Source organism: Sander vitreus, chromosome 16, assembly GCF_031162955.1.
Source record: "Sander vitreus isolate 19-12246 chromosome 16, sanVit1, whole genome shotgun sequence".
In the NCBI taxonomy this organism is placed as follows: Eukaryota; Metazoa; Chordata; class Actinopteri; order Perciformes; family Percidae; genus Sander; species Sander vitreus.
In genome coordinates, this window is record NC_135870.1 from 10,445,712 (window position 1) to 10,473,066 (window position 27,355).

The window sequence follows — 27,355 nt, forward strand, 5'->3', positions numbered from 1 at the left end:
GCACAAGTGTATGCAGGCATGCATTCTGTCAGGTTGGGGAGCTTTCTGTTGAGGGCGCAATCTTTTGTCTTGCTTGACTGAGTGAACCCCAGTATGTACAGACCAGCTCACTACAATGATTTACTTTTCTCTGAGCAATGCTTCCTTAATTCAACAATTAATTGAAAATCTGTGGTAAAACACCATAAACAATGTTCTCACAGTCTGAACCCTGACCTAATGTGTCATCATGCGTTTCCTCTACCTCGCACACAGAACTTGAAAGTCCTGCTCTTCAGTATCAGCTACATAGCTTGAATGAATTGCATTCCCTAGTCATTGCTCAGGCATTTTAGTTCAGTAGAGTTTCACAGTACAACATCGCTTTGTAATGATGCATATCTTGCGTAAACTTCCTAAGTAAAAAGCATTGTGGCCCAGCAGAAACTATGATCTTACTAAGAAAGAAGAGGAGTGGTCAAATTGTCCCCCCAAATAGATTTCCATTGTCGGCTGGTTGGTGCGTCATGAGAGAACATTTGAATTATAATAAAAAAAATAAAAAAAAAGGTAAACAGAGGGACAGTCTCTCCTTTGTCATGTACAGCAATTCACCTTCTTAGCTTTACCAATGCAAGTATGAAGACTTACAAATTTGCTAAACACCCACGTTGACACACACGTGCACAGTCATCTGTCCTACACTGTCCGCTATGGGTTAGGGTTAGGGTTATTATTTTTATGAATGTGGCTTGTGAATTAACCTCAATCTGTATACAAAATTCACGTTTCTGGTCAAGCCAATAGTGTCTAATGTGGTTGTTGGTCAGTCACAATTAACCTGAGGGTGAATCAGCGTATTTAGAGAAATCCTAGTCTCGCTTTGCCAGACCTTCCTCCACCGCAGCGCTGCGGAGGAGGAAGGTCTGGCTAGTCCACACAGCATTCCGGGATGGGAGGAAAACCTGCATGGGTTTATTGGCATTTCTTTAAATCAATCACAATTGTCTTGGACGGTGCTAGGCACCGGGAAAAGCCGCGGTGGCCGCTGCAAAATAGCCTCGGGAAGGAACTTGTTTAGGTGGAACATGTGTACGTTTAAAAGTTGTTTTAGTCGTGCAACATAAAACTCAGATTGGACAGAGTCTAGCTAGCAGTCTGGATTTACCCTGCAGCGATCTGGGGAGCAGTTAACCATAGTCCTCATAAATCAACCGGAGTTTAAAATGCCAACACAAAAGGAAGCCCAAGGCAACGGATATCCAGCCTAAATGAGTGAAATCCGGTGGATTTTCCGGCGGCAATGGAGCTGTCCCGGAAGTGGAATGTCAAGGATACAGTATAGACTAGAGAAATCCCAAATAAACCTGGGATCAACATTTCATTGTGACTGCAACTGCACCTCAAAGCAATGAGGGGAAAGAGAGATGAAAAGGGTCACAGCTAATTAGAGAGATGAACAGATATATCTCGACAATAATGGGAATGTTTCACTAAGTGAGCAAGAAAGCAGAAGGGTTATATACTGTTGATGGGGACTCCCCAAACAAGTACTGCATTGCTCCTTCTCGGTGATCCTCCTCAATGATTGCTATCGTTTCCTCGCCAGGAAATATAAACATATATTCCTCTTCCACCTTAAAAGGATTACAATTGGTAAGTAGCAAGCATGCACACACATAAATTCACAAAAGGACAATGAAAGAAAGTAGAGGAGGATTTTAGTCATTGTCAGCATGTATTAGTATTAATTAAGATACTTTATGTGAGGCTTACTGAGTGAAGAGGCCAGGGGTTCATTCATAGTTTAATGCTCCAACTATTATGCTCTCTCAGTGCTATCATGTCTTTTTCTCCGTGTAGGGAGTCACACACGCTTATCTCCTTGCTTCTCCACCCTCCCTTATCTTCTCATTTTATCTCCCCCTTCCCTGTTCCTCTTTCCCCTCTCCTTAAATCCTTGCATGACAGAAACTTCTGCATGAGCTTTCTGTGAGTACACAAACACTTTCTATAGGCTATGGCCTTTTGGGGTGTTCAAGCTGAGGTGAGACAAACTCTGTGAGGTTATTTAAAGTTTGGTGATCCCAGGGAGAAAAAAAAGGTAATTCCTTTAAAGCATAGACTAAAATGCATAATAGCTTACAGGAATCCTCAAGTCCCTCCCAAGTTGACATGACTCAGAAAAAACAACAACATAAAATGTAGATTTTGTGGAACTGAAATGTTCAGTGAGCATAGTGTAGAAAAAAACACCAATGGAAACATGTCTATTCATAAAATTTCTACACTGCCTGTAAACTTTTATATTGCTTGTTTTACACATTATGCATAATGTGAAGAGGAAATAAGTAAGGTAGTTGATTGAAATGGATAGTAAATATGACCATATCAAATATGGTAAAAAGCTTCTTTATAAAAGGCCTTACAAACCGTATGATCTTTCCTGCTGCAACCTTTGGAGTCAACAGACCAAACTGAAATATAATTACAAAAATTTGGGCATTTGGGTCGCTTTCGTGAACATCTCCTATTCCCTTGAGGCAGCAGTGTTCTGCATTGTTGTCCAAGCTGGATCCACCCCGGCCCAAAGCCACATGACCTGCTGCCAAGTGCCGGAAAAGTCCAATAACGTTTGGAATTCCCTCATCCGCTACGCATGACTCCAATTACAGCCTCTAGGTCTGCAAGGAAAAGATTCAACTGATTGAAGCACCTTGGCACCAAAATGGAGGGGGGGGGGGTTGCGGACGCACTGGGGGACCGGGTATAAACATGCCCATGCACACACTGGCATGCACACACACAATGTTTAGTTATGTTTATGTAATTCATATTCAATTCAATATGATTTGCAAATGCATACACACAGAAGGCAGAGAACCAGTGTGTAACTGGGCGAAACCTGAAAGAACTGACCACTGCTGCGCCATCACTTTCCTGCAGAAAAGAACAGAAAAAAGTAAGAGAAAAGGAAAGAGAAAAGGAGGTCTGTGCCAAGTAACACATCCACGAGGCCCCTGCAAAGGGTCTGTGCTCAATTAGGCCCCATTCATACTATAGCAAAATAGCTCTCGGATGGAATACAAACATTTTGGCTCAGTCTTTATGTCAACCTCAGTCAGTTTTGATGGGAGTGAACATTTCTTTGCGTCAGCAAGTCTAACATCAACGGTAATTTAGTATCAATTAGAAGCTATTGACACAAAAAATACACAAAGATTATTATCTCATTTTCAACCGAGCAAGCACAAGCATACACAGTGTGAAAGGTGGGACAATAGAGAGGGGTTACTCATAATTCTAATTTTCTTGTTCTGACACTCCGCTAGGCAGAGAAGCTCAACTCCTCTCACCATCATATGAAATAAAAAAATAAAAAAAAAAAATATATAGAGTGCCTCCGATTACAATCAGTAAAAAGCAAAAGGGAGGGAAGAAAAGGAAGGCTGGACTTGCTGGGGATAAAAAGCCACAGTCAAGGAGAAGAATGCCGTCGGTTGGTGGCTTGGTCAGCATTAAAAATAGCTGCCAAAAAAGCAGGGAGGCTGTAGGTTGGAGCGAGCTGGAGAGTTGGGAGAATGGGAAACCAGCGGGAGGAGGAAAGGGAAGAAGAGGTAGATGACAGGGGTTTATTATATGAAACCATTCATCCCTCATGAACCTCCACTGTCCCCAGATGACCAGAAGACCTATATAGCCACTTGTGACTCTGCATAAAACTAGCCTGCCTATGGAGACTTTACTAAGAATTCAATAAGCTCCTGAGGGAACCGTAAAGCTCTTGGGGCTGACTGCTGAGGTGTTAAACAATTGTGTTGTGTGTGCTCGGTCTAAGCATGTGATTACAAAAAGATTGTTTTTTTTGTAGTCTGTGAATACCTTGCACGTATGTGCTCTTATATTCATGTGTTTACAGTCATATTAGAAAAAAGAGAAAGGGACTTCGCTGAATAGCATGTGTGACAGTTAGCAGCAGGCTAAAATTAAGCTAACCTGTAATTAGAATCAGCCATTTGGAAAACCTCTGTACCAGTGACTCATACATTCTGTCCAAACACTGCTGCGCAGCCACCACCAACGATACTTTCAACATACGAGCCAGCACACAGCTTCCATCCCACATGGTAGTTATAGATGGACACACTACTCCAGATGTCTGTCAGCTCACGTCATCCCGTCGCTGTCACATTTTCACTTCAGAGATCAGCCCAGCTGATGGCTCCCTGCAGTCTTTTCCCCCAAAGCTGCTGTAACCCCTTTCATTGCCTGATAAATTCGTTTTACCACCCAGTTTGACATTTCTTATATATCTTAAGGACACAGCTGGGACCTTAAAAGACTATGTTTCTCTGAAGATTGTATTCATTGTCTCAGTAGCAGAGTAAAGCTGGGAACTTTGGAGGGGTTTTCCCCTTTGAAATTGTGGGCCACCTCACACATAACATAAATGTAGAAGCCCATCTACTACATGCTCTAACAAACTACCCAGCACTACACATTACCCAATAATGAAAATGACTAAGCTCCGACCTGTCACCAAAATCCCATTATCCTGCAATACTAATGACCAGGTGATTGTTGAGTGTAATCTGTTGCAATGAGAAAAACAAGACGTGAAAAGAGAAATCTTGTCACGTTTAATCTCGTGAGATCTCGTGGGGACGAGATTTCGTCACACCTCTAGTCATAGCTGTTCTGAACGGCCACACTTGAAAATTTCGTTCCATTTTGGGGATAACAGCCTACATTTTCAGACAGTTTCTCCTGGAAGTCATTCATAGTTGTACCCATTAAAAATGACAGAAATAGTTCTGAAAAAAAAGAAAAAAAAAGAGAGAGCTTAATAGAGATGTTCAAACCATGACAATTTGAATAGAGTGATAGGTGGGTGTGAATGTCAGATTGTTGATTCAGAAAGTTAGAGAAATCCTCAGACACAGCACCCCAAATTCAGACGTCGGTTTCGGAAGCTTTGCGACCATCCAACAAGCACTTCTGATGAAGCATACTGCTGCCTAAAGAAGTCCTTCACAAGCAAAACCATATACCAGTTCTATACTTGTGACATGGGTTAAGGAATTTCTCCAACTTAAAAACATAACACTTTAGAGTCAACCCAGAGGACTCAAATAAAAACTTAAGAGCACATTTATCTCAGTCTTTGACAAGAAAACAACTGCTCCTCTTTACTGAACATTTATGTTAAGAAAGTAAACTTACCATCCACTGCTTGCCTTAGCACCTGAAGTTTCCTCTGCCTCTCCTTTATCCTGTCATAGGCGCTGGTGAGGCCCGAACCTACCGACAGGGCTGAGTGGTGATGAGGCTTCCTACTCTTCAGCCCACCAAACTCAGAAAAGCGAGACTCCCTCTCCCTGGATGCCAGCAGGGGCGATTTGCGCCTGCCTATGGAGTGGGTACTTATGGCGCTGCTGCCCCTCCGCGCATCCTCCAAAGCCCCAAAACGAAGAGCCTCTGGGTCAATGTAAGCCAAGTCCACAGAGGAAGCCCAGTTCTTCCTTGCATGACTAGGACCCACTTCCCCACTGTGGAAGGCTAAAGACCTCCGGTCCAGTTCCACAGGCCGGCCCTTTTGCTGGGGGTGAAGGGGATGCAGATAGGGATAGGAGTGCTGGTGCTTGAGTGATGGGGGAATTGGGTATAATTCTGTAGGGGATTCAGAGTTATGGCGATAGTCAGATGGGGAATACTGTAGGGCTGCCCCATCATCCCCCTTCAACAGGTCCTGGATTGGCAGAGATCCCATGGAACGACTAAGGCCCCTGTTAAGAGACGTCTGCTCCTGACTCCTGGCTTTGTAGCGCTCCAGAACCCTGGGGGCGGCACTCCTCCCTAAGAATAGGAGAGAACCAAAATTTTATTGAACCACAAGCAGAAGCACTGCCAGAACTCAAAGCCTCAAACACAGAATAACACATCTTTAATACCAGCAAAGTAAAAGCAATTTAGCAGGTATTCAAAATGAAAATAAACCTGACTGCAAACAAATATAATTTCTTAGAATTCATTTTTTTATATTATAAAACAGACAGGATGAGAGATAATCTGAAATAGACATAATTCCCAGTGGATCACATCATTATTATCAATACAAAAAGTGGTATTTATGAGAGGAGAACATAGAGAGGGATTAACAAGGATTTTAATTTGAATAAGTACAGTACACTTCATTATGCCTAAGTGCCTGTCCAACCTGGCATCCATTTCTAACAGCATCAGCATGACGTGACAACTAAACATGGCCCTATCGACTATAGACTCTTCTTCCTTTGCTCTGATACTCTGGTTTGGCCACAACAGACCAAGCACCTGCTGCAGGCTTCTCATGGCCCCTCTACTAAAATATTAGACAACCAGCTAAAGTAAATGAATAATTGGGTAGGCATACAGTATGTCCTCAGATTCCTCAGTCAGTCATAACTAGAGATGTAGTATACAATATATTATAATCAACAACCCTGACACTGCTTACATTATGCATTCCCAGGGGTGGAAATGTAGTAGCCATTAATGACAAATACAACTAATTAATTTGTAAAATAAACCAACAGCACAAGAAATAGCAAATGAAGACATTTATAGTCCATTTTGTGCAGTAGCTAAGTTTCCCCTTTATTTAAAAAATAAACAATAGAACATACAACGCCGCAATAACGAATAATTTCTGGCACAGGCGTCCAGCCCAGCTATCACAGTGTCTTTCTTAAAACTGAATAATGGATGTTGCTATCTTTGATTGTCCATAAATTTTAAGTTTGCCTTTCCAGACGAGCTGTATATAAACCGCTGCCAGTTAACAGCTCTTGTTTTAGAGAGAAAGTGATAAACAGAAGGCAAGACTCATGTGCATGTGCATGAGCAGGAGCAGGAGCAAAAACAAGAGGAAGAGATGCAGAATTGAGAGAGCAGAGGGAGACGTTAGGACCTGTAAAAACACTGCATGTGGAGGTTTAATCTACAAAGCATATGCTTGGTCTTAGCAGGGAAACAGATCAAAGACAGACAGGCTGTCTTCCAGGAACTCACGGAAGCACACAAGGACTAGACTGAGCAAAAAAAAAAAAAACAGGATGTCTTTTATTTCTCAAAGAAGTCAAGTGTTTCAGCTACTAGTATGGACTACAGCAATGAAGAAATGGCAACACAAAATAGGGAGCTAGTGTGCTCTTTAGGTTTCTTTATATTAACATAAAATAAAATATCCAACATAAAAAAAAGACAATGACTGAGTTCCCCTAGCAACAATTGAGGGAGAGAGCTGCTGCTTGAGAAGAAAGACACTTAAGAACTGAGTAATACTCTTTGCATGTACTTTCCCTAGGGCTGGCTGGTGCTCAACCAGGGAAACAAAGCGATGATACAAACAGCAGACCAGCAGCTTCACTGGTGACTCCAAAATATGCATCTGTAATCAATGCCATGCCGTGCTTACATAATCGGGACGACAGCCATGTTTGCGCTGCGCTCTCCTTTCCATGGCCTAGAAAAATGCCGGAGTTCTCTCAGAAACCACTGGGAAGATTTGGTCATATTTTCCTGAATTAAATCCGATTCGAGGTTGCAGCGTGTTGTTCTTCATCTACTTTTGATTCTTCACCACAAACTCAGAAAGTGAGGATGTAAGTGATACATAGCTTGACAACCAGCGAATGCATTTACATCCACTTCTCTTTCAATTAAAGTAAGATAAATGTAAACAACTTCCAACATATAAACAGTATGTCTAACTGCACTCTGTCATAACCTCCGTTTATCATTAGATATAAAGAACATAATATACTCACAACTAATTATCCAAACTCTTTTCATCATTAACATCTCTTCAATCTAATCTAGGGATTTGTTCTTGTTCCAGCCTTTGTGCCACTCAAATGAAGAATACACAGAACTTAGGTTAAGTGTTTTTGAAGACTAATGCAAACCAGACCACTTTATCATAAAGCGTTGGCAGCCAGAAATCTGGATCACTGCATAAATAAAGAACTCCTTCTACGCCACAGAAAAGTTACTTTGACAACACAGCAAGCAAATTTAGCTCTGTTCAATGTGTGTGTTTCAGTGCAGCTCATCTTACCTGAAGGCAAGCCCTTGCCCCGCAGCCTCTCCCGAATCTCCTTACTCCGCTCCGGAAGAGACTCTCTATCAGTCAGCAGACCGTCCAGCTGAGAGAAAGACAGCGACAAGTGGAAGAAAGAGAGAAAGGAAAACAAGCAAGAAGCCAAACAAAGAGCAAGCATGAAAAAAAGCAGGACAGAGCAAGGAGGAAAAAAAAACAGAAGTTAGAGGGTCATTCCCTCTGAGTCATTCATCCTGAAATCATGTTCTATCCACATGAGCCCTATTATCTGTTGCGTAATTCAACAAACCTACCGTGCTTTGACAGAGCAGATAATTGTATTTTAACTTACACTAAGCTAGGATAAAGCTTAAAGTTTGGGCTTACTGGCAAGTAGCCAAAATAAAAAAATATAGAAATTGGATTGTTGTATTTGACCCACATTAAATAAAAAAAATGCTTACCTGGGAAAGGCTGCCCAGTACCAACCGGACCAGTTTTCTGATATAGGAGAAGGGAGGGTCACAACTGGAGTTTCTAATGTGTTTGCTGCAGATGTCCAGCACCGTGCGCAACGACATTCGACTCAATGTAACATCATCACACATGTTGAGAAGCAGGCTGTTTAGGTGTTCCCCCAACTTCATAGGCTGCACAGCAAACAATGTAAAGACAGTTAACATACAAACAGTGAGTAGTAGTAAGCTCTATTGGTATCTCTGAATCTGACATCTGTATTATCATGTTGACTTCCATTATGTTCAGATAAGGAGCTAGAGCTAAGCCTTGCCAGCATGGCACACACCCATCACCTACTTTAAATGCCCATCCATTACATATTTCAGATTAAAAGCCTAAGCTAAGCCTCTATTTTTCATTCAAAGTGGTGTTAAATACTTTGCCATTTCCATTAAAAAAACATGTAAAAACATTGTTGTTATTTAAGTGTTTTGCAGAGTTTGTGCCAATTTCAAATCAGTATTAGCAAGATATAATATTCCTTTTCGTAACTGTCAGATTTCACTTGAAACACGTGAAATACTAAATACAACCATGCTGCATTTAGAGTGCATTGAATAAGTACATGTAAATTCAAACAGAGTAGATTATCTGTATTCTCTTCACATTGACAGCATTTTTTAGCACATTATGTAACGAAAAGAAGTAGGTACAGAGATGGCACTGTAAGCAAAAATAAACAGTGGGTGTAGGGTTACAAAAGTATCTATACAGCCAGTGTGTCCACCTCAGGTCTATTATGACACTTTATTTCCATGCATCAGAAACAATGACATGTATTTTGGCCCAATGTGTTACAAACTTTACAGCTGCCATGAGCACTACTTTAGCACCTCTTTCATGGAAGCAAAGTGGATGGTAAGCTTGGGTGTGAGTCATGTTGTCTCTAACCTGTGGGCGGTACTTTCTAACAAATGTGAACAGTCTGTGTTTTACACCTGGCTGAGATATGAATGTATTGTGAGCAGAGGTCTTGGTAGAGCCAAACACATTCCAGAGTGCATTTACAGATGGCATCTTTTCTTATCCAGATGAGATATTCAGATATAGATCTCATTCTAAAAAGATGATTCCAATAAAATAACATAATGTCTGCTTTCAGTGAGGTTATGAGGCATTATCCTTTAAATTACCAGTACCAATAAGTATTAAAAAGTACTAGTGTTAGACACACTAGTTCCTGCAACATCACTGTCCACCATCTCATTGTACCAGTGTCAATGTTTGAGAAACACGGAAGATAATGTTAAACCATGACAGAAATTTACTTTGGGTGTGCCTGTTCCAGTAAACAACTGTCTCAACTCCTAATATTTTTGCCAAGTGTGCTAGTTGTTATCACTTAATGCTAATATGCTACTATCTTGTTTGCCCGTCCAGTTGGTTCAGCACTGTTGTAAGCAAAAATAATTTAAGTTTACTAATAATAATAATAAACACATTTTAGTCATCAACACAAGCCTTTATTACCAAGTTTAAATATGGTCCTTTACTATCACCCCTATCCATTTGGAAGAAGTACTGTATCCTTGGTAATGATTTACCTGACTTTGGGGGATCTCATAGTCCGCTCCCCAGAACAGGGTCATCCCCAGAGAGTACATGTGCATCTGTGAAAAGAACATATTACATAAGTTTCATAAGCAGCATTTATACTCCCTTCAATTCATTTTATAAAAACAAACAACTAGACACAAGTAAAGCAAGAGCACATAGAAAGATGAGGAATAGAACGGTTTTGTTTCATTCAGATAAACTAGCCACTGAATCTTATTAAAATAAGTCTGCCCTGTGTGAAAGAAAGAGAGCTAGACTTGGAGTATAATAAAAGTTGAATTCATTCTTATTTGGAAAGGAAAAAAAGACAGGGGGTTTAAGCCTAAATCCAAAAACATTTTTCCATTTTCCTCTCCTTATTACTCTGCACTTATTGCTTGGGAGAGAAATCACTTCCCCTGAATGTTGGGCTTGGTAGAGGAAAGAATAATTCAGGGATTGCCAAAGAATGCAACATAGCCTTCAAGGTCTTTCAGGAACTCGAGTGCACACTTAAAGACACACTCACGCTCAAAAAAAAAAAAAGGTGGAAATTTAAAAAGCCCCCCAAGCAATAATACCACCCTAAATGTTATAAATGTAAAAGGAAAATCGTGGCCACTTGCAGCTGACGTATATTTACCCACAGTCTCTGAGAAATAACTCAGCTGGGGAGACGGGACCAGGGCTGGAAAACTGACTCAGCACAAAACTGTGTTGAGGTCTGTGGGACCGTGCCAAAGACGGGAATCCAGTAATGCAAGATTTTAGCTCTTCTACCAGAGGGGCAGAGTAGAATGGAGAGGGCGTGGTTCTGTGTGTATGTAAAAGAAGTCATGCATTGCAGGAGATAATATGGTTGCTCACGACATCAGTTCTGAATGTTGCAACTGCAAAATGTAATCAGATCTGCAAACAGTTAATATACATCTCCAGAGTTTTGTAGCGTCGCTTACATTGCTGGGATAAAGCCTGACATCTGACACACTATCTCCGCTATCAGGGCTTAGCGCCGCCCAGGACGGTTGCGATTGGTTTAAAGAAATACAAACAAGCCAGTGCGTTTTTTGTCCCCTATCCCAGACCATACTCCATGGCTGACACAGCGCTGTGGAGATAGATCTGACAATGCGAGACTAATCAAGCAAGGATGCACTCTTATTAAACACCTGATTGCTCCGTCACACAACTGCAGTTGTTTCTGCACTCACCATTTGACAAATAATCATCAGAAGAACATGGCAAGCTAGCAAACATGGATGTAAACAATGCAGGCTTCAAAGTAATACAAAAATCTATCTGTTTGCAAATGTTTTATGAGGAAGGAAAATGCATTTAACCTACACACACAATGTGTTTTGGTGAGAAACACTGAAAGTAAGCATGACTTTGTTTAGAAGACAGAGGATTTTGCAGGTCACCACATGGGTTATGTAAAGGTTTATACCTTCTCTATATCAGAGATGGAAGTCAAGGAGACCCCTTCCAGGACCTCTGGAGCTGTGAAGGCTCTTAAGTCCTGCTGGGTGACATACTCGTCTGTGAATGAGATGTTGCCGGAGGGCATGAGTAGGAGGGACCAAGGAGAAATGATGAAGCCCATGGCTGTAGGGTCTGGAGAGGGAAACCGACAATTCAACCACTGGAGATATAATCAGAAAACAAACAAACAGGAAAGACAAACCCAACAATATAGTTGTACTTCCATTATTTAATTCCAAGCCATTGTCAGGCGCACACACACACACACACACACACACACACACACTTTTCAAGCTTGATACTAGCATCAAACTTTGTACAGCCTGAATGCAGCAGCTGTAGACATATCCAACCACAGTGGATGTTTCTCGCTAAGGCTTCAGCGTTTATGGAAACTTAAGAAGATTGAAGTAAACAAAAACACATGTTGCTTTCTTAGCCTGCAAGAAAATAACTGTTGAGGCATAGAAGCATAAAGGAATGGCTACACAGCGTAATTCTCTTTTCCTACAAAGCCACAGCCAGCGCTATGGTTAGAGAACGTTTTAAAAATATACAAAGGAATGTTTGAGCAGCACTGCAAAATTCTTTTCTTTGACGGATACTTGACTCTGAGAGGAGCAGTGAGATGGACAGAGGAACTGGCTTTCGAGGCACCAAAAAAAATCTGCTTTCAAAAGCTGGAATTCACTGAGTAAATACAAGTTTCCTGTTTAAAACTCATGTGACAGTTTGAAGATCTTAATAAGCAATAACAGATCTGAGCAGAAGTGCATGACTCAGCCTGAGCAAATTTGTTTCATGATGGATAACAAACTAAATCAACAGATTCAATAAACTGCAGATAGCAGAAACCATATCCGATGAAAACTAACTGTTCTGACAAAAAAGTATGACTTGGGCATGCACCATATGAATCCCTACTAACTTCAAATGACAACATATTGTTGTACTGTAAGTTCTTTATCCTTAACAAAGTAGTATGTCCGTCTGATAAGCTGCTATCTAAGCTATTAGGGGCATGGAATCATTCTGAACTATTATACTACCAAGAAGCTGCCCTCTAAAAGTAGATGCTCCCAAACTGTGAAGTATAACATGCATTCAATGCCACAGCGGACATGCCAATAGAGTGACAGGCAGAAGGGCAGAAGACGATGGCCTCGGCAGAGTACCAAACACAGGACTAAGTAGAGAGACAGCAAAAACAGCATTTCATTTTGAAAATGTGGATTCCTGTGTGACCCGAAATATTCTACAGACAAAAGCATGATGAGAAATTCCTCTAACAAATCAGAAATATTCACACATGGCTTATTCATACAAATCATTCTTATACAAACAAAGTAACTAACCGCTACTGTTACATACGGGGGGGGGGGGAAGCGTGCTGGTGGTTTAGTGTTTGACAATGTGAGACAATTCACAATATCTGAAAAGTCATGCAAAGGTTTGCTAAGTCAATTACACGTTGGCCTCCTCCATACATTAGGAAATAGAAACTTTCACTGAACCATGGAAAGATAGAAAAAAAAATACATCTAAAGTAGGACATTTACTGTTTCTTTTCTTGTTTTTATGCTTTATTATTACTTTTTATAACCAACACATCTAACAAATTATCTGACAAATTTAGGTTTGAATGGCCGTTATTAATCCTCTCGTGGTAAACATAATTCTTTACATAGCTCAGCGACTATATAATAGCTGGTTCCAACATCTGCTCTTCAAATTTTGGCTTCATTCAGCAGTCTAAAACTGTACACATGCGAGGCCACAATTTACTCAGTATAGCTACACAACTGCACGCTGAAGAAAAAAAGATTTAGCAACCACAATTGCTGCAGCACAATACCATGTAAAAGATTAAAATAAGATAATCTAAAATTCTCAAAGTACCCAGCCATGCATTTTGTCCTTTATATGTTCAGAATGTTATCATCTCAGAAGCCTCGATTACTGAGGAGTATTTGCACACAATCTCTTTTTGTAAATGTGACCTCCGCATAAAATGCATATTTACAGGACACACTGGTGTCAAGCTGGTTTATGCATACAACTAAATCCTGGTTCCTGCTTCAAGGAAATTCACAGGCCAATGGTAAACATTTGACACTGATGACACAATTATAGCCCACATAATCAGGTGCACTGGAGTTTCGTATGACGCTAGGCATCACCCAAAATTTGTAACAACAAAGAGGGCAGTGCAGTGCCGGCTGCTGACTCACATCCTTTCCAATGTCTCCAGAGTTAACCCCCCTTTTAGTCACCAGCGGCGGAAGTTTACCTTCGTTACAAAGACACACTGGAATTGGGCAACCTTATCTCTTTGGCCTCAAGGACAATCACAGACACTTACAGGCACAAATGACTCACAAAAATGATTACAACAAAACACAACCGTCAATCGTACTAATGATGCAGCATACTGACAACGAAATCAGTGCACCGATAGAATTTTCTGATTTAGCAACCGAATGTTTTACAAATGTTAGATTTAGTCCCACTCAGACTCTATCATTTAAAAAAAGGACCAACATTTGCTAGTATAAAAGCATTCATCTTGTTTGCTTTGTTTTGAGCTGCTCCTTTTGATTTTTTGCACTGATGTAATGGATTGGTTTGGGCAATTAATACATTGCCACAAGCCACAACATTAACAAATAATTTCAGCTAGAGAGAGACAGTGAGCGATCCCATCAATTTGTCAACACAAAATAGCCCCTGCAATTCATAGGATCTGGACACCAGACCATTTTTATGAAAAAAAAAAGTAAGGTGGACAGATTTTTTTTTTTTTTTTAAACTGTGTGTATGTACAATCATTTCTAGATCACATTTTTGCACACTTGATTCCACATGTTCATACCTTTGTGAAAGAGTTCTTGGAGGCTCTCAGCACTCTGACTGAGCACCGCCCAGACCTCCTCTTCCTGGAGCGGACCGCCTCGAACCTCCAAGGCTTCTGCCAGAGACACATGCATCTTCCCTGTGCAAGCAGAGAAAGAGGACAACTGATTTCTATCAGAAAATGAGCACACACATAAATACAGAAATAAACTGTAACCATAAGGGCACATGCTTTCTTTATATCATGGGAGCCCTTGGCAGAATGTTGAATCAGACAACACACACAGAGCATCTACACATCACATCTCATCAGAACAATATGTACCTCAGACCTTTTAATTCAACAAAAAAAAACCTGGATTCTGATTACTGGGACGGTATCAAAATAAATAAATACATTTCCTGTTAGAATGAACAACATTTTTATTCGGTTGAGAATTATAATCCTAACAAAAGTCTAATCCTGAAAGAATCCACACCCTACTTGTCCTGACTGGCCTGGCAGTCTAAAATGAAAGCAAATAAACCCACATTGCCATATCACTACAACTCTAAGCATTGATGCACTTAACATCAACATTCTTAGCTCTCTCATGTCCTTAGGCAAACTCCCACATCTTCTAAACGCAAGTCATCGTATCATCCTCTGCAATTGAGGACGTAACACAAGCACATGACACACAGACACACACAAACACACAAATGCAAGTTGGCATACTCTTAAGGCTGTGCCAAAAAGGCTCTACTATGCCAGAATGAGAGAAAATAAGAATTAGAAAAGGAAATTCAAAGATAAAAGAACTCTAAATATATGTTGTATAATGTGCATATGTCACAGATGTAAACTACAGTAAACATAAAGTAAACTATACAGTAAAATGCTGCACATGCATGACTGCAAATATGCAAATGTATAGGGCAATGCAAAGGTTTCACAGAAGACAATGTGCAAGACAAGGCTGAGGATGTACAAAAGGGTATTGCGGTTATAAGTAGGGGTGCACCGATCCGATATTAAGATCGGATATTGGTCCAGATATTGACAAAATAGCTGGATCGGGGACCGGAAAAATTAACAGATCCACGGACCAATCCAGTTTTGTTAGTTTTTTTTCCCTCTGTCGCACGTGTGTCACCTGCTAGAAGAGTTGAGTGTACAAATAAAGAAGAATTCAATACATTATATCTATGTTATTTTGTCTTAGTTAGGAAATTAATGTTTTGTTAGTAAAGTATGGTGCCTTTAGTCTCTTCCACATGGTGGAAGGAAGGTATAAGGTGGAAGGTATACAGTGTATTATTAATTCAACAACGGCATCGGATCGGTATCGGGTAGCGACAGATACACAAAACCCAGGCATCGGTATCGGGACTGAAAAAGTTGTATCGGTGCATCCCTAGTTATAAGTAACCGTGCCAAAATAATGGTTGTGGGAGTTGTGGACTAAAGACATAGGACGTCATCTTGGGCTTTGGGAAACATGTTTCGGCATTTTTTGACGTTTTATAGACCAAACAACTAATCGATTAATTGAGAAAACAATAAACAGATTAATCGACTATGAAAACAATCGTTAGTTGTAGCCCTTGTGTCTACTATCTTCTACAATCTGCCTAGAGCAAAAACAATTGTTAATCGCATTCCCCTTGGGTTGTGCTGAGCCCAACCAGTCTTGATTTTTCCAACAAATCTAAAGTCCATGAAACCTTCTATGAAATTGCCCCAGTCACTTTGAAATGATCTTTTTTTCTTCCTCTAGAATTAGCCTATACAGTATATGATGATACTGTTGTATATCATCATGCTGGCAACCTACCGTTAGCGATAGCCTTTTTATTTTTCCTCCTGCCCAATGATCTAGGCCTCACAGACTCAACATTTAGTGTGCAGCTTCCTAATTTCCCAATACTTACCCAAAAAAATGACACTGACAGACATGGTCAAGTTACAATATAACAAGAAACTCTGTTTTTAGCCAAAAGCTCGATGATACCAACAAATCCATATTCTAATGTGGACAGACTTTCTGATGTTTTGAACTTTTGCTGTCTGTTTTTCAAATTTTCCCACAAATTTGTGCAAACCACAGTAAACACAGCACAGGCTATATTTGGACTTACTAGATGACAGTTTGGGGGGGGGGTTTATAAATCAAAACACAAAAACATAGCAGATGAAAACACAGGAAATGAGGCATAATTCCTATGCAAGATCGGCCAAACACAACTTATGTCTGAGGTGGGTACCAAAGTACATGAGACCACATTTCATAATTTTCCATTGTATCACTCTCCTTAAAACACAACAACACATTTTTTCAAGCCAAAACACAAAGCGTGACAAAACTGTGGACATCATGTCTGTTCCATAGGGATTTGGCAGGTGCACAAATTTGGCTAAGAGACACAAAAGAGCTTAACAGCAAAGATGCCCAAACCTAACACATTTGGCTGTGTTCTGTGTGCTATATTGTGCTTTTGCTAACTGCAATGTGGGCTTGCCTTGGACCACACCTGTGGCCTCAACTGACAATGTTTTTGAATCATTTTTACTTTTTTTTTTTATTTACAGAAGTTTAAATTTCACAATTAACAAACTATTATCAGCAGTAGTTACAGGAACCAAAAACAAACAAACAGTAGTGCTTGTTGGATGGTAGGAAAGTATTTGACACCCCCTTCTCCACACCTTTCCAACACTGGAATTTGGGATGGAGGGGGGGGGGGCAGAGATATTTCAGTCCGCTCGCTAGCCAAAGTTGAACTTTAAAAAAGCACTGCACAAGTTTTGTTGTTTTTGGCATTTTTAGCTAAATTTAAGTAGTCCTATATCACTCATCCATAAACTCTTAACATAAACTGGGTCAGCAGCCTCATTAGCGTTGGGCTTCATTTCTGGAAGCAATACATGAAACAAACAACGTCCTTTCTATGAATCTGAGTTTGGAGAAGAGAGTTAATGAGAGGAAGCATGTCACAGGCCTAAATGTTTATGCAGGAATGTGGGTTAACCATTCTAGTCAATGGGAGGCGTGAAGTCTGAGGCGAAGTGGGTTACTACCCATCTTGCTCATTACCCATTAGAATGGGGAGAGCGGGTGCTGTGAAGACTGATTGTTTTGCGGCCCTTGTTATTTCAACAGAGACCTGCAGTGGAATGTTTTTTATCCGCACCGAGGCTGCTGTGCAGGCCAGCTCCTCTCACATTGGACTATGGTCCTGCTCATTATTGAGGGGGCTTAGGAGGCAGCGGCCCAAAACAGCGAGAGCAGACAGCCTTCACCACTTCAGCGCCTCATTCTCTTTTTCAAACAGTGGGGATGTTTGTTCCCAGGTATTCCCACACTATAGCTAGAAAGAAAAACCCAAACAAGGCTTAGTCTGCTGCTGCTAAGTGTTTGAAAGTCTTGGCCACAGTCACAAGGATTTTAAAGAAAATAATCCTGGAAACGTGATAGTGCTCTTTACACTGCACTTAGGTGAAGCTTTTCCTTTCCTCCCACCTTCCTGTCTGTGACACAGCTACAACCCATGAAATGGATTTGAAAACAATCCCCTGAAAAATTGCACTTCAGCTGGGTAACCCATACCATAAAGGTACAAATAATTTAAGTTTCTGCTGCTTTCTTTCAGTGCTCATCCTTCAATATAAGCCAGCAGCAAAAAGATCAGAAAAACATGTAAGTCCTTCTCTTTTAAACTTTTCTTTGATCCTAAATCTTTTTAAAACTGGAGCAGCTTCACTTTTGTGGCAATCGTCCATAAAAACACCAGATTCCACTTCTATTTCCAAAAGCATAACTCGTAACATAAGATATGAGAAGGAATTTGTTCATATCCTCCAAACATCAGAACTGTGGTCTCAGCTGGCAAACACTTTTGGAACAGAAGCCAATGAGAAGAGGTACTCTTCGCCAACATTGAGGTGAAAATCTTCCTGAACTTTTTCATTCCAGGAAAATTCAACAACAAACTCTGAGTGAACCTCTATTCCCAGAATCATATTGTATTATGCAGCCTGTAAGGACACGATTCAAATTCAAGACACAAGCGGTGTCTAGGAAGGCCTTGATTAGAATATCTGTTAAAACAACATGACTGATGATGTAAGGACTGATGTTTTTAAAATGCATATAGCAAACCAAAAACAGACTGTATGCTATTAAACTGATAACCTAAAGACATACGGTACTTGATGTATTCTTCCTTGCAAAGCTGTAACATCAGTAGAGAGATTGTGGTTGAATTCACAGCTGTGCCTCACTAAAGTGTCTTTTTAAGAAAAAAACAGTAGCAGGAATTAAACAGAAGCAATGACTCACCTAAAGGGTGGTGGGAAACCTGATGGTTTGTTTTCATTAATCATAAACCTCTTACAATTTAGTCAATTAGCAGACATGCTTTCCCAGATTCTCTTAAAATGAGTTGAAAACAGAGATTGATGTTGATGGAGATGCAGTTATGGACTGGTTTCCCTAACCAGTAAGCCACCCTGGATGTTGGTGTTTTGTTTTTCAGCTCAGCCAGGGTCAGGACTAGCCAGAAGAAAGCCATGACTATTCCATGATTATCAGCCCAGCTCTGGCCCAACGGCCTTTACTTCTCATTTTGGTCTCGACCTCATCCGCTCCATTTCTGTTAATCACAGGGTTGCTATGAGTACCGTGACATGCAGAGCATGGTTTTGCAAAACCTCACTCTCCCACCCACCCCTCTTCCCAACACACACAAACCCAACCCACTGACTATTTTCTTGGGTTGGGCATCATTTGGATTTTAACGATTCTGATTCCAATTCTCCCTTTTGATTCCGGATCTTATCGATTCTCGATTCCGATTCTTTGAGGGGTGGAGTCGAAACGGGTCACATGCTTATTTCACAAATAAGAGGAAAGTTTTATTTTGATCCAATGGTGGGTTGCAGTTTTTTTTACGTGAAATAAAGCCACACTAAAGTTCCGCTTACTGTGCTCCACGGCTGCAACATAACAAGCGCCTGGCCGCTAAGGAAACCAAAACTTGCTCATGTTAAATTTGGAACCCACGATCAAATTTGAAACCAAATCCTCCAAACGATTCCAAAAAAGAAACGATTCCATTGGAATCGTAATTTTTGAAACGATTCCAAGTAGGAATCGGTTCTCGATGCCCAACCCTACTATTTTCCCCATTTTCTTTCCTATGATGACGCTCACACCATCTCCATCATAACCACTTTAGATGGGAATGTTCATCTTGCTCAATCACACAGACTTCCTACCTTTCTCTTTAGGCTTGAATGGCATATTCAAAACCCTCATGACCTTTGACTTTAGGTTAACTTAACTACTTTTCTATGGTAATGAAGGGGGAGGGGGTACAAAAACGTTCTACCTACAACCCCATAAAACCTTTAGCCTGACATAATATGCCTCTAAAACGCTTTGTTAAGCTCAGCTAGACATGTAAACAAAAAATGTTGACAATTTTCTTAAAATTACACAAATAGTGCTGGTGGCGGTTAGCTAGCCAGACACCCTGTTATTTTTGTAACGTTAGTGGTGTCTCCTCCCTCCCAAACTAAAAATACAGTTATTGGTGTGGTCAAAGATGCCCCATGTCAGACATTAGCTAGCTAGTAGGAGCAGTAGTTGAGACGTTAACATAACAGCAATAGTTTCAGGTCGAGATTAAATATCAACAGACTGTTTATTAGCATTAAAGTAGCTAAAAGGTTTTCGATAAACAAATAAAAATAAAAAAGCATCGGCGTTTGAGCCTCGCCACAACAGACTCAATTCCTCAGTTTTCCCGGGGGCAGTAGATGGCAACTGTTAACGTTACGCTAAAGTGAGCTAACTTTTTGTACATCACGTTTTAAATGCTTAAACTTACCAGTCGAGAAGAGCTACACAATCACTTGAAAGGGAAATGTTCGTACTCCGACGAGGCTATGAGTGCACACACAAACGGGACCAGAGGCCATCCCATCCACAAAGCAACATCTTGGATAGTAACGTTAACGTAGCTAGTTGACTATGCGGCGGCGGCGGCGAGGCAGACGAGCAACAGGTCTCCACAGCGCATTCAGCTATAAAAATCCACTACACTGGCAGGGATTGTTACCCGAGCCGCCGCAGTTACAAACAAAAAACAAATATCTTCTTCGGAAATTGCTCAGAAGTCGTGTTTGATGGCCACAACACAACATTGAGCTCCCATCAAGCTCAGCCAAGTCACCATTACTGCTGAGAGGAGCGAAATTATTACCCCTCCTTTAGCCCAGCTAGCGTGGGCTGACTGGGAGTAACAAGACACCTTACTATGGCTGTCCATTGGCTCTCTGCTAGGGACTGTCATTTAACCGTTTCTATAGTAACACACACAACTGGGAGTAAAATGTACAGTGAGCATGGATCCTGGAGGCAGAGTCAGGCTTGTTAAATGTGTTATATATATAGCTATCCAACGTTTGTATAGGCACCAAGTTACATAATTGTTCATATAGACTAAAATCTGTTTCAATGCATTTTCGCAAATGAAAAAGTCAAAGAGGGAACATGTGATGTGGGTCTTAATTAGACCAAATTTGTTACTCAGATAGGCCTACTATTTTACTCTGAAATGATGCACAAATTAGACTGCGTGTAATTTAATATTAGTACAAAAAGTCGAAAATCACAACATCCATTCAGAGCAGGAAGGCTCTGTAAATGCAGGCCTATCAGTTTGTATATGGGATGTTTCCTTCATCCCTGTATCGTGCGATGGTGCAACAATTTCCAAACTCAATAAAACATAAAGCTTATCCTATATTTCAGCATTTCCCACAACATCAAAGTTGTTTACTTGTCATCTAAGCAGTCAGGAAACTATTCACTGCTGAGTACTTCCTTCCTATGGTGCACTTCAAAGCTGCCTCATTTATGGTCTGGGTTGTGCCATCTAGTGGCTGTTAGTCATCATTACATGACATGCTGCCTTATATAAATGGTGACTGGGATTAAAGGGTTATCTCTGCCTGCCCGTGCCTGTCAGTGCTAAAAGGCATGATTATTATCACCAACCATGGGCTGGAACGATAAGACTGGATTACTTCATTTACACCAGTTTTCTCTCTTGATGCAGACAGTTGATATTCATTTTCTTGAACTTTTCCAAAGCTGATGATGTCATTGTACATAATGTTTGACATGTATAGCCTACATTATCTACTCTGAAGTCTTTTAGCTCTAATATTATCTTTTGTTTCCATGCATGTGTGTGTACATGCTTTTGCACAACCATACAACATTTAAGATGCAATGTTGTAATTTTTGGGTTATAATTCTGAAGGCAATCTAACAGCCATTTCTTGTAACAATTTCCAGGCCAATCTAAGATCCTACATGTAGCAATAAGAGACATGTGACCACTTGTATACATATGCCAGTGTGTTTATCCTAAATCTTTTATTTTTTATGCATTGAGGACATCTCATTACTTTTATTGTGTCAATTCAAGAAGACACAATAGAACAATTCACAAACATAGAGATGTACTGTACAATGTTATAATTTTGTAAATTGTACATTTGCATACACACAAACATAAAATAGGAAAGTCTTAATTATGTCACTGCACTTTTCCTTTTGTTAATATTAGGAGTTTAGACTTCATTAAAGCTAATTGCTCCGTTAGATCGTTGCTTTACTATTAGCAAGTGAAATCGAGCAACAAAAGCCTAATGTCTGATGGGCTGGAATAATCAAACAAAAATGTTTCTTAACATTATGTCAATCAATACTGGCGACTAGTCTCAGCAAAACTCTTATAAAGCATTTAGTTATACTGTCTGCTGTCGAATGAATATTCCTACTACACAGCGAATAACTCCAGATGGCTTTAAGCAAGACTTATTTGAGATTGTGCAGTGCAGGTAGAGATAGTGTGTGACTGGCATTCCACTGCACTATTAATACAGGGTGAATGGCTAAAATGTAGAGAATGTTCTTGCCTCAATAAGGGGACTGGAATGGAATGACAACACTTTTGTTTTTTAAATCTTCCTCCTCATCTCCAGGACATGGCATTTCCAAGGAAAGGAGGAGAATAATAAGTTGAGTCATTGAGTAGTTGTAGGTCCTGCCACTGGTATGTGAGCTGTCCTGACTTTCACCAGGGAACACTTTAGACAACCTGTCCCATTGGTCATATTGCATGTGGTAGCTAGTGATTTACAATTATGAAGGTATCTTTGTTTAAGGCACTGGCTTCATTTTATTTGCCAATTCTGTCAAGCTTGGAAACTTATAAGCGTCTGACAAACTGCTGCCAGACAGTCTGTTAGTCTCATTTTACTCAATAGCTTTTAATCTCTGTTCATTACTTCCTGATGGGGCAAAGAGGCCCCATCAGGAGACTGATAGGGGTAACAGGGTCTGAGTATGTTATGTCTCATAAAGTGCAACCACAGGGTTCTGAATTTGGAATTTCTTCCTTCTATGTCTGTCAATACTGTCCTTAATACCTCATCATCAGTGCTGGTCTGAATCCCAAGGGTGATTTGCACTGAAGCCTTGAAAGAGTAGCTATGCCTGTTCTAACAGTGGAAATGTGGGGCACCTGGTAGATTACACGCATGTGATTTGCTGACTGGTGAGTTTAGCCTTTGGGTCCAGCTGGAGAGCATTAAAAAAACTTTCCAGGAGCTCTTTTTCACCGCCTTTGAATTTAGTTCCTCAGTCTGCCTAGAGTAAAAAAAAAAAAAACTTGCCACGTCTGGCAATAAAGTGTCAGAGAGCCATCAGATATGAATGTACGCTTATGAGGAGGCTAATGTTTGTAGCTCTGCTGCTCATACATGTAAAGGTTTTCTCAGGCTTGTGCCCTTACTTAAGCATCCAAATCAGCCTAACCTTGGCATATAAAACTCTGATTTGGATAGTGTCTTGTTCAAGCAGGCTTCTGCATTGAGACATCCTCCCACTCTGATGATGAGTGTGGCTGAACAGTCAGAGGCACGTTAGGTGAGCTGACTCAACTGGTCACTGTTCTACCAGTTTTCCAAGTAGCTTATATTACTGGAGAAGAATGCATCTACACTGGACCGGGACAAGGCCACAACCTCTGTCTCTGATTCACATTCTACAATGTTGAGCTGCTGAGTATTAACATTTATCAACTAAGTCTGGGTGTGATTGTTCTGTTGTTCTGGCAAAACATAGTTCTGTGGTTCTGACAATGACTGGTGACTTCAGGTCATTCTCCTCTTAATCTTGGGCTAGGTGTGGTTGAGTTGACAATTGTTCTGGTGTTAGCTAGAGAAACATGGATCCTTGCTTTTAACCCCTATTTTTCAAGCCATCAGTTATAGCCATATGCATCACCTGAGTTGTCAATTATTGGGAAAGGTGAGTCTGATGTGTGTAATTCTTGAAGCACAATCCCAACAAAATCCTATTGCAATGGCATGTCTAAGAAACCATTTGCTGGGTACATTATTGCAGATTTCAGCCAACCCTGGGATTTGTCACATCCCTAATGACCTTGACCTCTGGTTTGTAGCTCTGAGAGAAAAAAGAAGAAGAAGAAGAAGCTAGACAGAGTGAGATATGCAGAAAATAAAAAAATGACAGAGATTCATATGAAAAATATGTATATGGGAACAGCAGCTTGAAGAAGAGACAGGTGCACACAATCTCATGTTGGATTTTAGATGCATCATGATGATCCACATTGACCTGGGGTGGCTCCGTCTCACACTCAGTCATGTTGTGTTTGGACATAAATCTGGCAAAACTTTTAGACTTTTCAAGGAAGATTATGCATTGTCCTCCCCCTCGCTGATGTGCTACCATATATGGCACACAGTCACCTACATGGTAACAGCAATGTTGGAAAACAAGGAATTTAAGCAAATGTTACAACACTGATGACTCAAACACAGACTGAGAACAGCTGCCTGAGGAGGAGCAGAAAGCTAGAATTCCATAGGAAAAAAATATTTTCAATAACCTCTCACCTCCACCTAATTGAGTGTGGCGAAACACTTAAAAACGCCTTTGCTGGTGGCTCAGCTCTTTATACTCTGAAAACTGAGAAATGCTGCCTACCTTTATCCCTACAATAAATATGGTAATGTTACCAGTGTCAAATGGGTCAGTGGTCAACCAAATATAGACTAAAAAAAGCCTACTGCTCAACACCAAACAGCAGCCAAACAAAGTTGGCAAGATTTAGTGAGATAAACACCCAGATACTTTCCCCAGGAAGTCGGTGGAGACCAAAACATAGCATAAACATTTGTTAGGTTCCCAAAATATCAGTTACTGCAGCTTTAACATTGAGATTTTAAATATTTAAATATTTCAAAATCAATTTCAAAATTATATTTTGCATTAAGTATAGGGGACCAGGTGGACACCAAGGCCTTGTTGACCTATACAGATGTGACCCGGGGCTTAAAGGGCCATTGGCATGTATGTCAATCCGAGCACATTTACAGATAAGATGAATGATTTAATTACTTATCTTCTGAACACACAAATATACAATGATGAAAACGAATCATATGTCAGGTAATGGAAAATATAATATATAAAAATACCTAAATAAATATAATAAAACAGAATGTTCAGAAGGACTAACAGCCTACATGATTATATATACTTTTGTTTTAATATATAGGTATGTATATTTATGTATATAGGCTATATATATTATCATTGTATTTTCTTGTTTTCAGTGTTTATTTTTTGGTCATTTTATTTGCTGAGAAGCATCGACACTGTTAGCTATTAGTTGGCCGATGAGAGATATGTGAGATCTGGGCAGCAGCTCAGTGAGACAAACCTAACCAATAACACCAACTCCATTTATTCTCATTGAGCCTCATAATCGCACTGGCAGGACGGCAAGGATGGGACAGAGAGATGCTCCTACACTCCCCTCCCGTCCAGCCTCCCTGGGATGTCTTCCTCTCTCTTCCTCTCTCTCTTTCTCTCTGCTCGGGCTTTGACGTCAGACGTGCTCCTGCTCGGTTGCTATGGCAACATATTTCCCTATACCCCCTTCCTCTTCCCTCCCTCTCTCTCTCTGCTCTCGTAGGTCCACAATGGTACAGCCAGCATCAGCAAACCTCGGTTCCGTCCATCACTGCTTTTTTTCTTTCCTCATCGTCTTATTTTGAGTCTTTTTTTTCTCCTCACCTCTTCGCCACATTTATGCACGTTTAAAGTCATCCTTTAGCTATGGTCACCGCAATGTTTCTAATCGGGATGTTTTGAAAAAGGACTGTCACCGGACTGGGATCGTCATCAGCTGGCACGGAATGGTAAGGCCGGGTGGGTTTGTTTTATGTGGATGCGATGCTTGCACACTAGCTGCCTCGAGGGTGGAGTGATGAATATTGATCGGAAGGGAAGGTTAATGAAGTCCACTAGCGATGCCTCGGTGGGAAAGAGACAGCGACACACACACAAAAAAATGAACCCCATCTTGATACATTCACCACGATGTTGTTTTATAACAACTAGCAGCACTGTGCGGGGATTTCATTATGGCGTTAGACCTGACCTGACGAAATGTTGTCCATCCACACAGGCATCCTGCTATAGACTTACATATCACAAAGCTTAATCATTAGTTTGTCCCTTAATGGACATTAAGAATAACATCACATAATAGGCTCATATCCAGGCTGCTTCTCTTTGTTATTTAATATTCTGACTTTGAAATCTGCACCATTTATTTCTGTGAACCATATCCACATACTCTGACTGGTCTTAGGGTGAATAAACACTGTTATGAAGCACGTTATGCATTTTTGATTAGAATTGCAGCGGTGGTGCAAATGGATGATGTTCTTCAAAACACAAGAATTACATGGGCTACACACTGTAGGGCTTACATGCAGAGTTTGTCCCTCCTCCCCCTCAGAAGTCAGCTGCGCACCTTGTGCATTATGCAGACCATCACTACTTCACCAGGGATATGGGACCAGCCTCAGATCCATCATAAGTGCTAGAAAAGCAGATGTTCTCAGGCAAACAGTTGGAATTAATGGTGATTTATTGATTAATATAGGTATTTTTTCTCAATGGTGGTTTTAATACTGGTGCCTTAAGTGTGTGTGTGTGTGTGTGGTACTAATTAAGGGAAGGTTTAGGTAATTTCTGGAGGCTTTGTCATTAAAACTGAACTCATAACGCAGAGGGGATGGCATGTTGTTCACCCTAATGTGGGTTACATTCTGTACAGGACACAGTGGATTAAAAGAGATGCAGCCATAGAGGAAGGTAATTTCTTTTCAGTTGTTTTGGGCATTCTTCTGCAAAGCCATTTAATTTCACTGTAAACCCACCTGGCCTATTATGCTGATTGCACAGGTACAAGTATGGAGAGAGTGTTGCATCAACTAAGCTTTTTTGCTTCTGTATTTGTGAGCACAAACAACGGATTTTGTTATTTGGCTTATATTTTTAAGTTTCTCTTTCTTTCTGTATACTTGTTTGGTGCATGCCCATGGCCATGGACTAAATACAGGTGCTTTTCTGTGCCGTCAGTGAAGGTTTAAAGGAGTCACAACAAACTCTCAACGTACAGGACAGAAAAGAGAGAGGTTTTAGCGCTGTGACCTTGGGTGCTGAATTATTCAGGAGCAGGCTTCCATGCTTGTGAAAGTGCTGCAGGGAACACGCTTAACAATTAAACAAAGCTTTCACGGGTGTTTCTGCAGTGGCTGAAGAGAGTGATTTAATAGATAAATAGGTGCACCTTAGCTCTCTTCTTCATCTTTATCATCATCTTCATCATCTTCATCATCATCATCATCATCATCATCATTGTCATCGTCATCGTCATCATCATCATCATCATCATCATCATCATCATCATCATCATCATCTTGTGGCAAATCATGAATAGTTTTTCAATATTTCTGCTGAA

At 40.5% G+C, this 27,355-nt stretch overlaps 1 protein-coding gene across 4 annotated transcripts in view; it reads right to left on the minus strand.

Annotated features, from left to right (window-relative positions):
• Positions 1-20,711, minus strand: part of ptpn13 (protein tyrosine phosphatase non-receptor type 13) — a 45,248-nt gene extending 24,537 nt beyond the window's left edge. For 3 of the 4 annotated variants that reach the window (XM_078270897.1, XM_078270895.1, XM_078270894.1), the window contains exons 1-8: positions 20,324-20,711; positions 18,772-19,084; positions 14,469-14,588; positions 11,562-11,728; positions 10,123-10,188; positions 8,524-8,709; positions 8,078-8,165; positions 5,203-5,835 (exon numbers count right to left, since the gene is read on the minus strand). In XM_078270897.1, the coding sequence (XP_078127023.1) occupies positions 5,203-5,835; positions 8,078-8,165; positions 8,524-8,709; positions 10,123-10,188; positions 11,562-11,728; positions 14,469-14,588; positions 18,772-18,808 (1,297 nt within the window). In that variant the 5' untranslated portion in view covers positions 18,809-19,084; positions 20,324-20,711. The remainder of the gene's footprint in view (positions 1-5,202; positions 5,836-8,077; positions 8,166-8,523; positions 8,710-10,122; positions 10,189-11,561; positions 11,729-14,468; positions 14,589-18,771; positions 19,085-20,323) is intronic. The other variant, XM_078270896.1, reaches the window with a different exon arrangement.
• Positions 20,712-27,355: the final 6,644 nt, after the last annotated feature.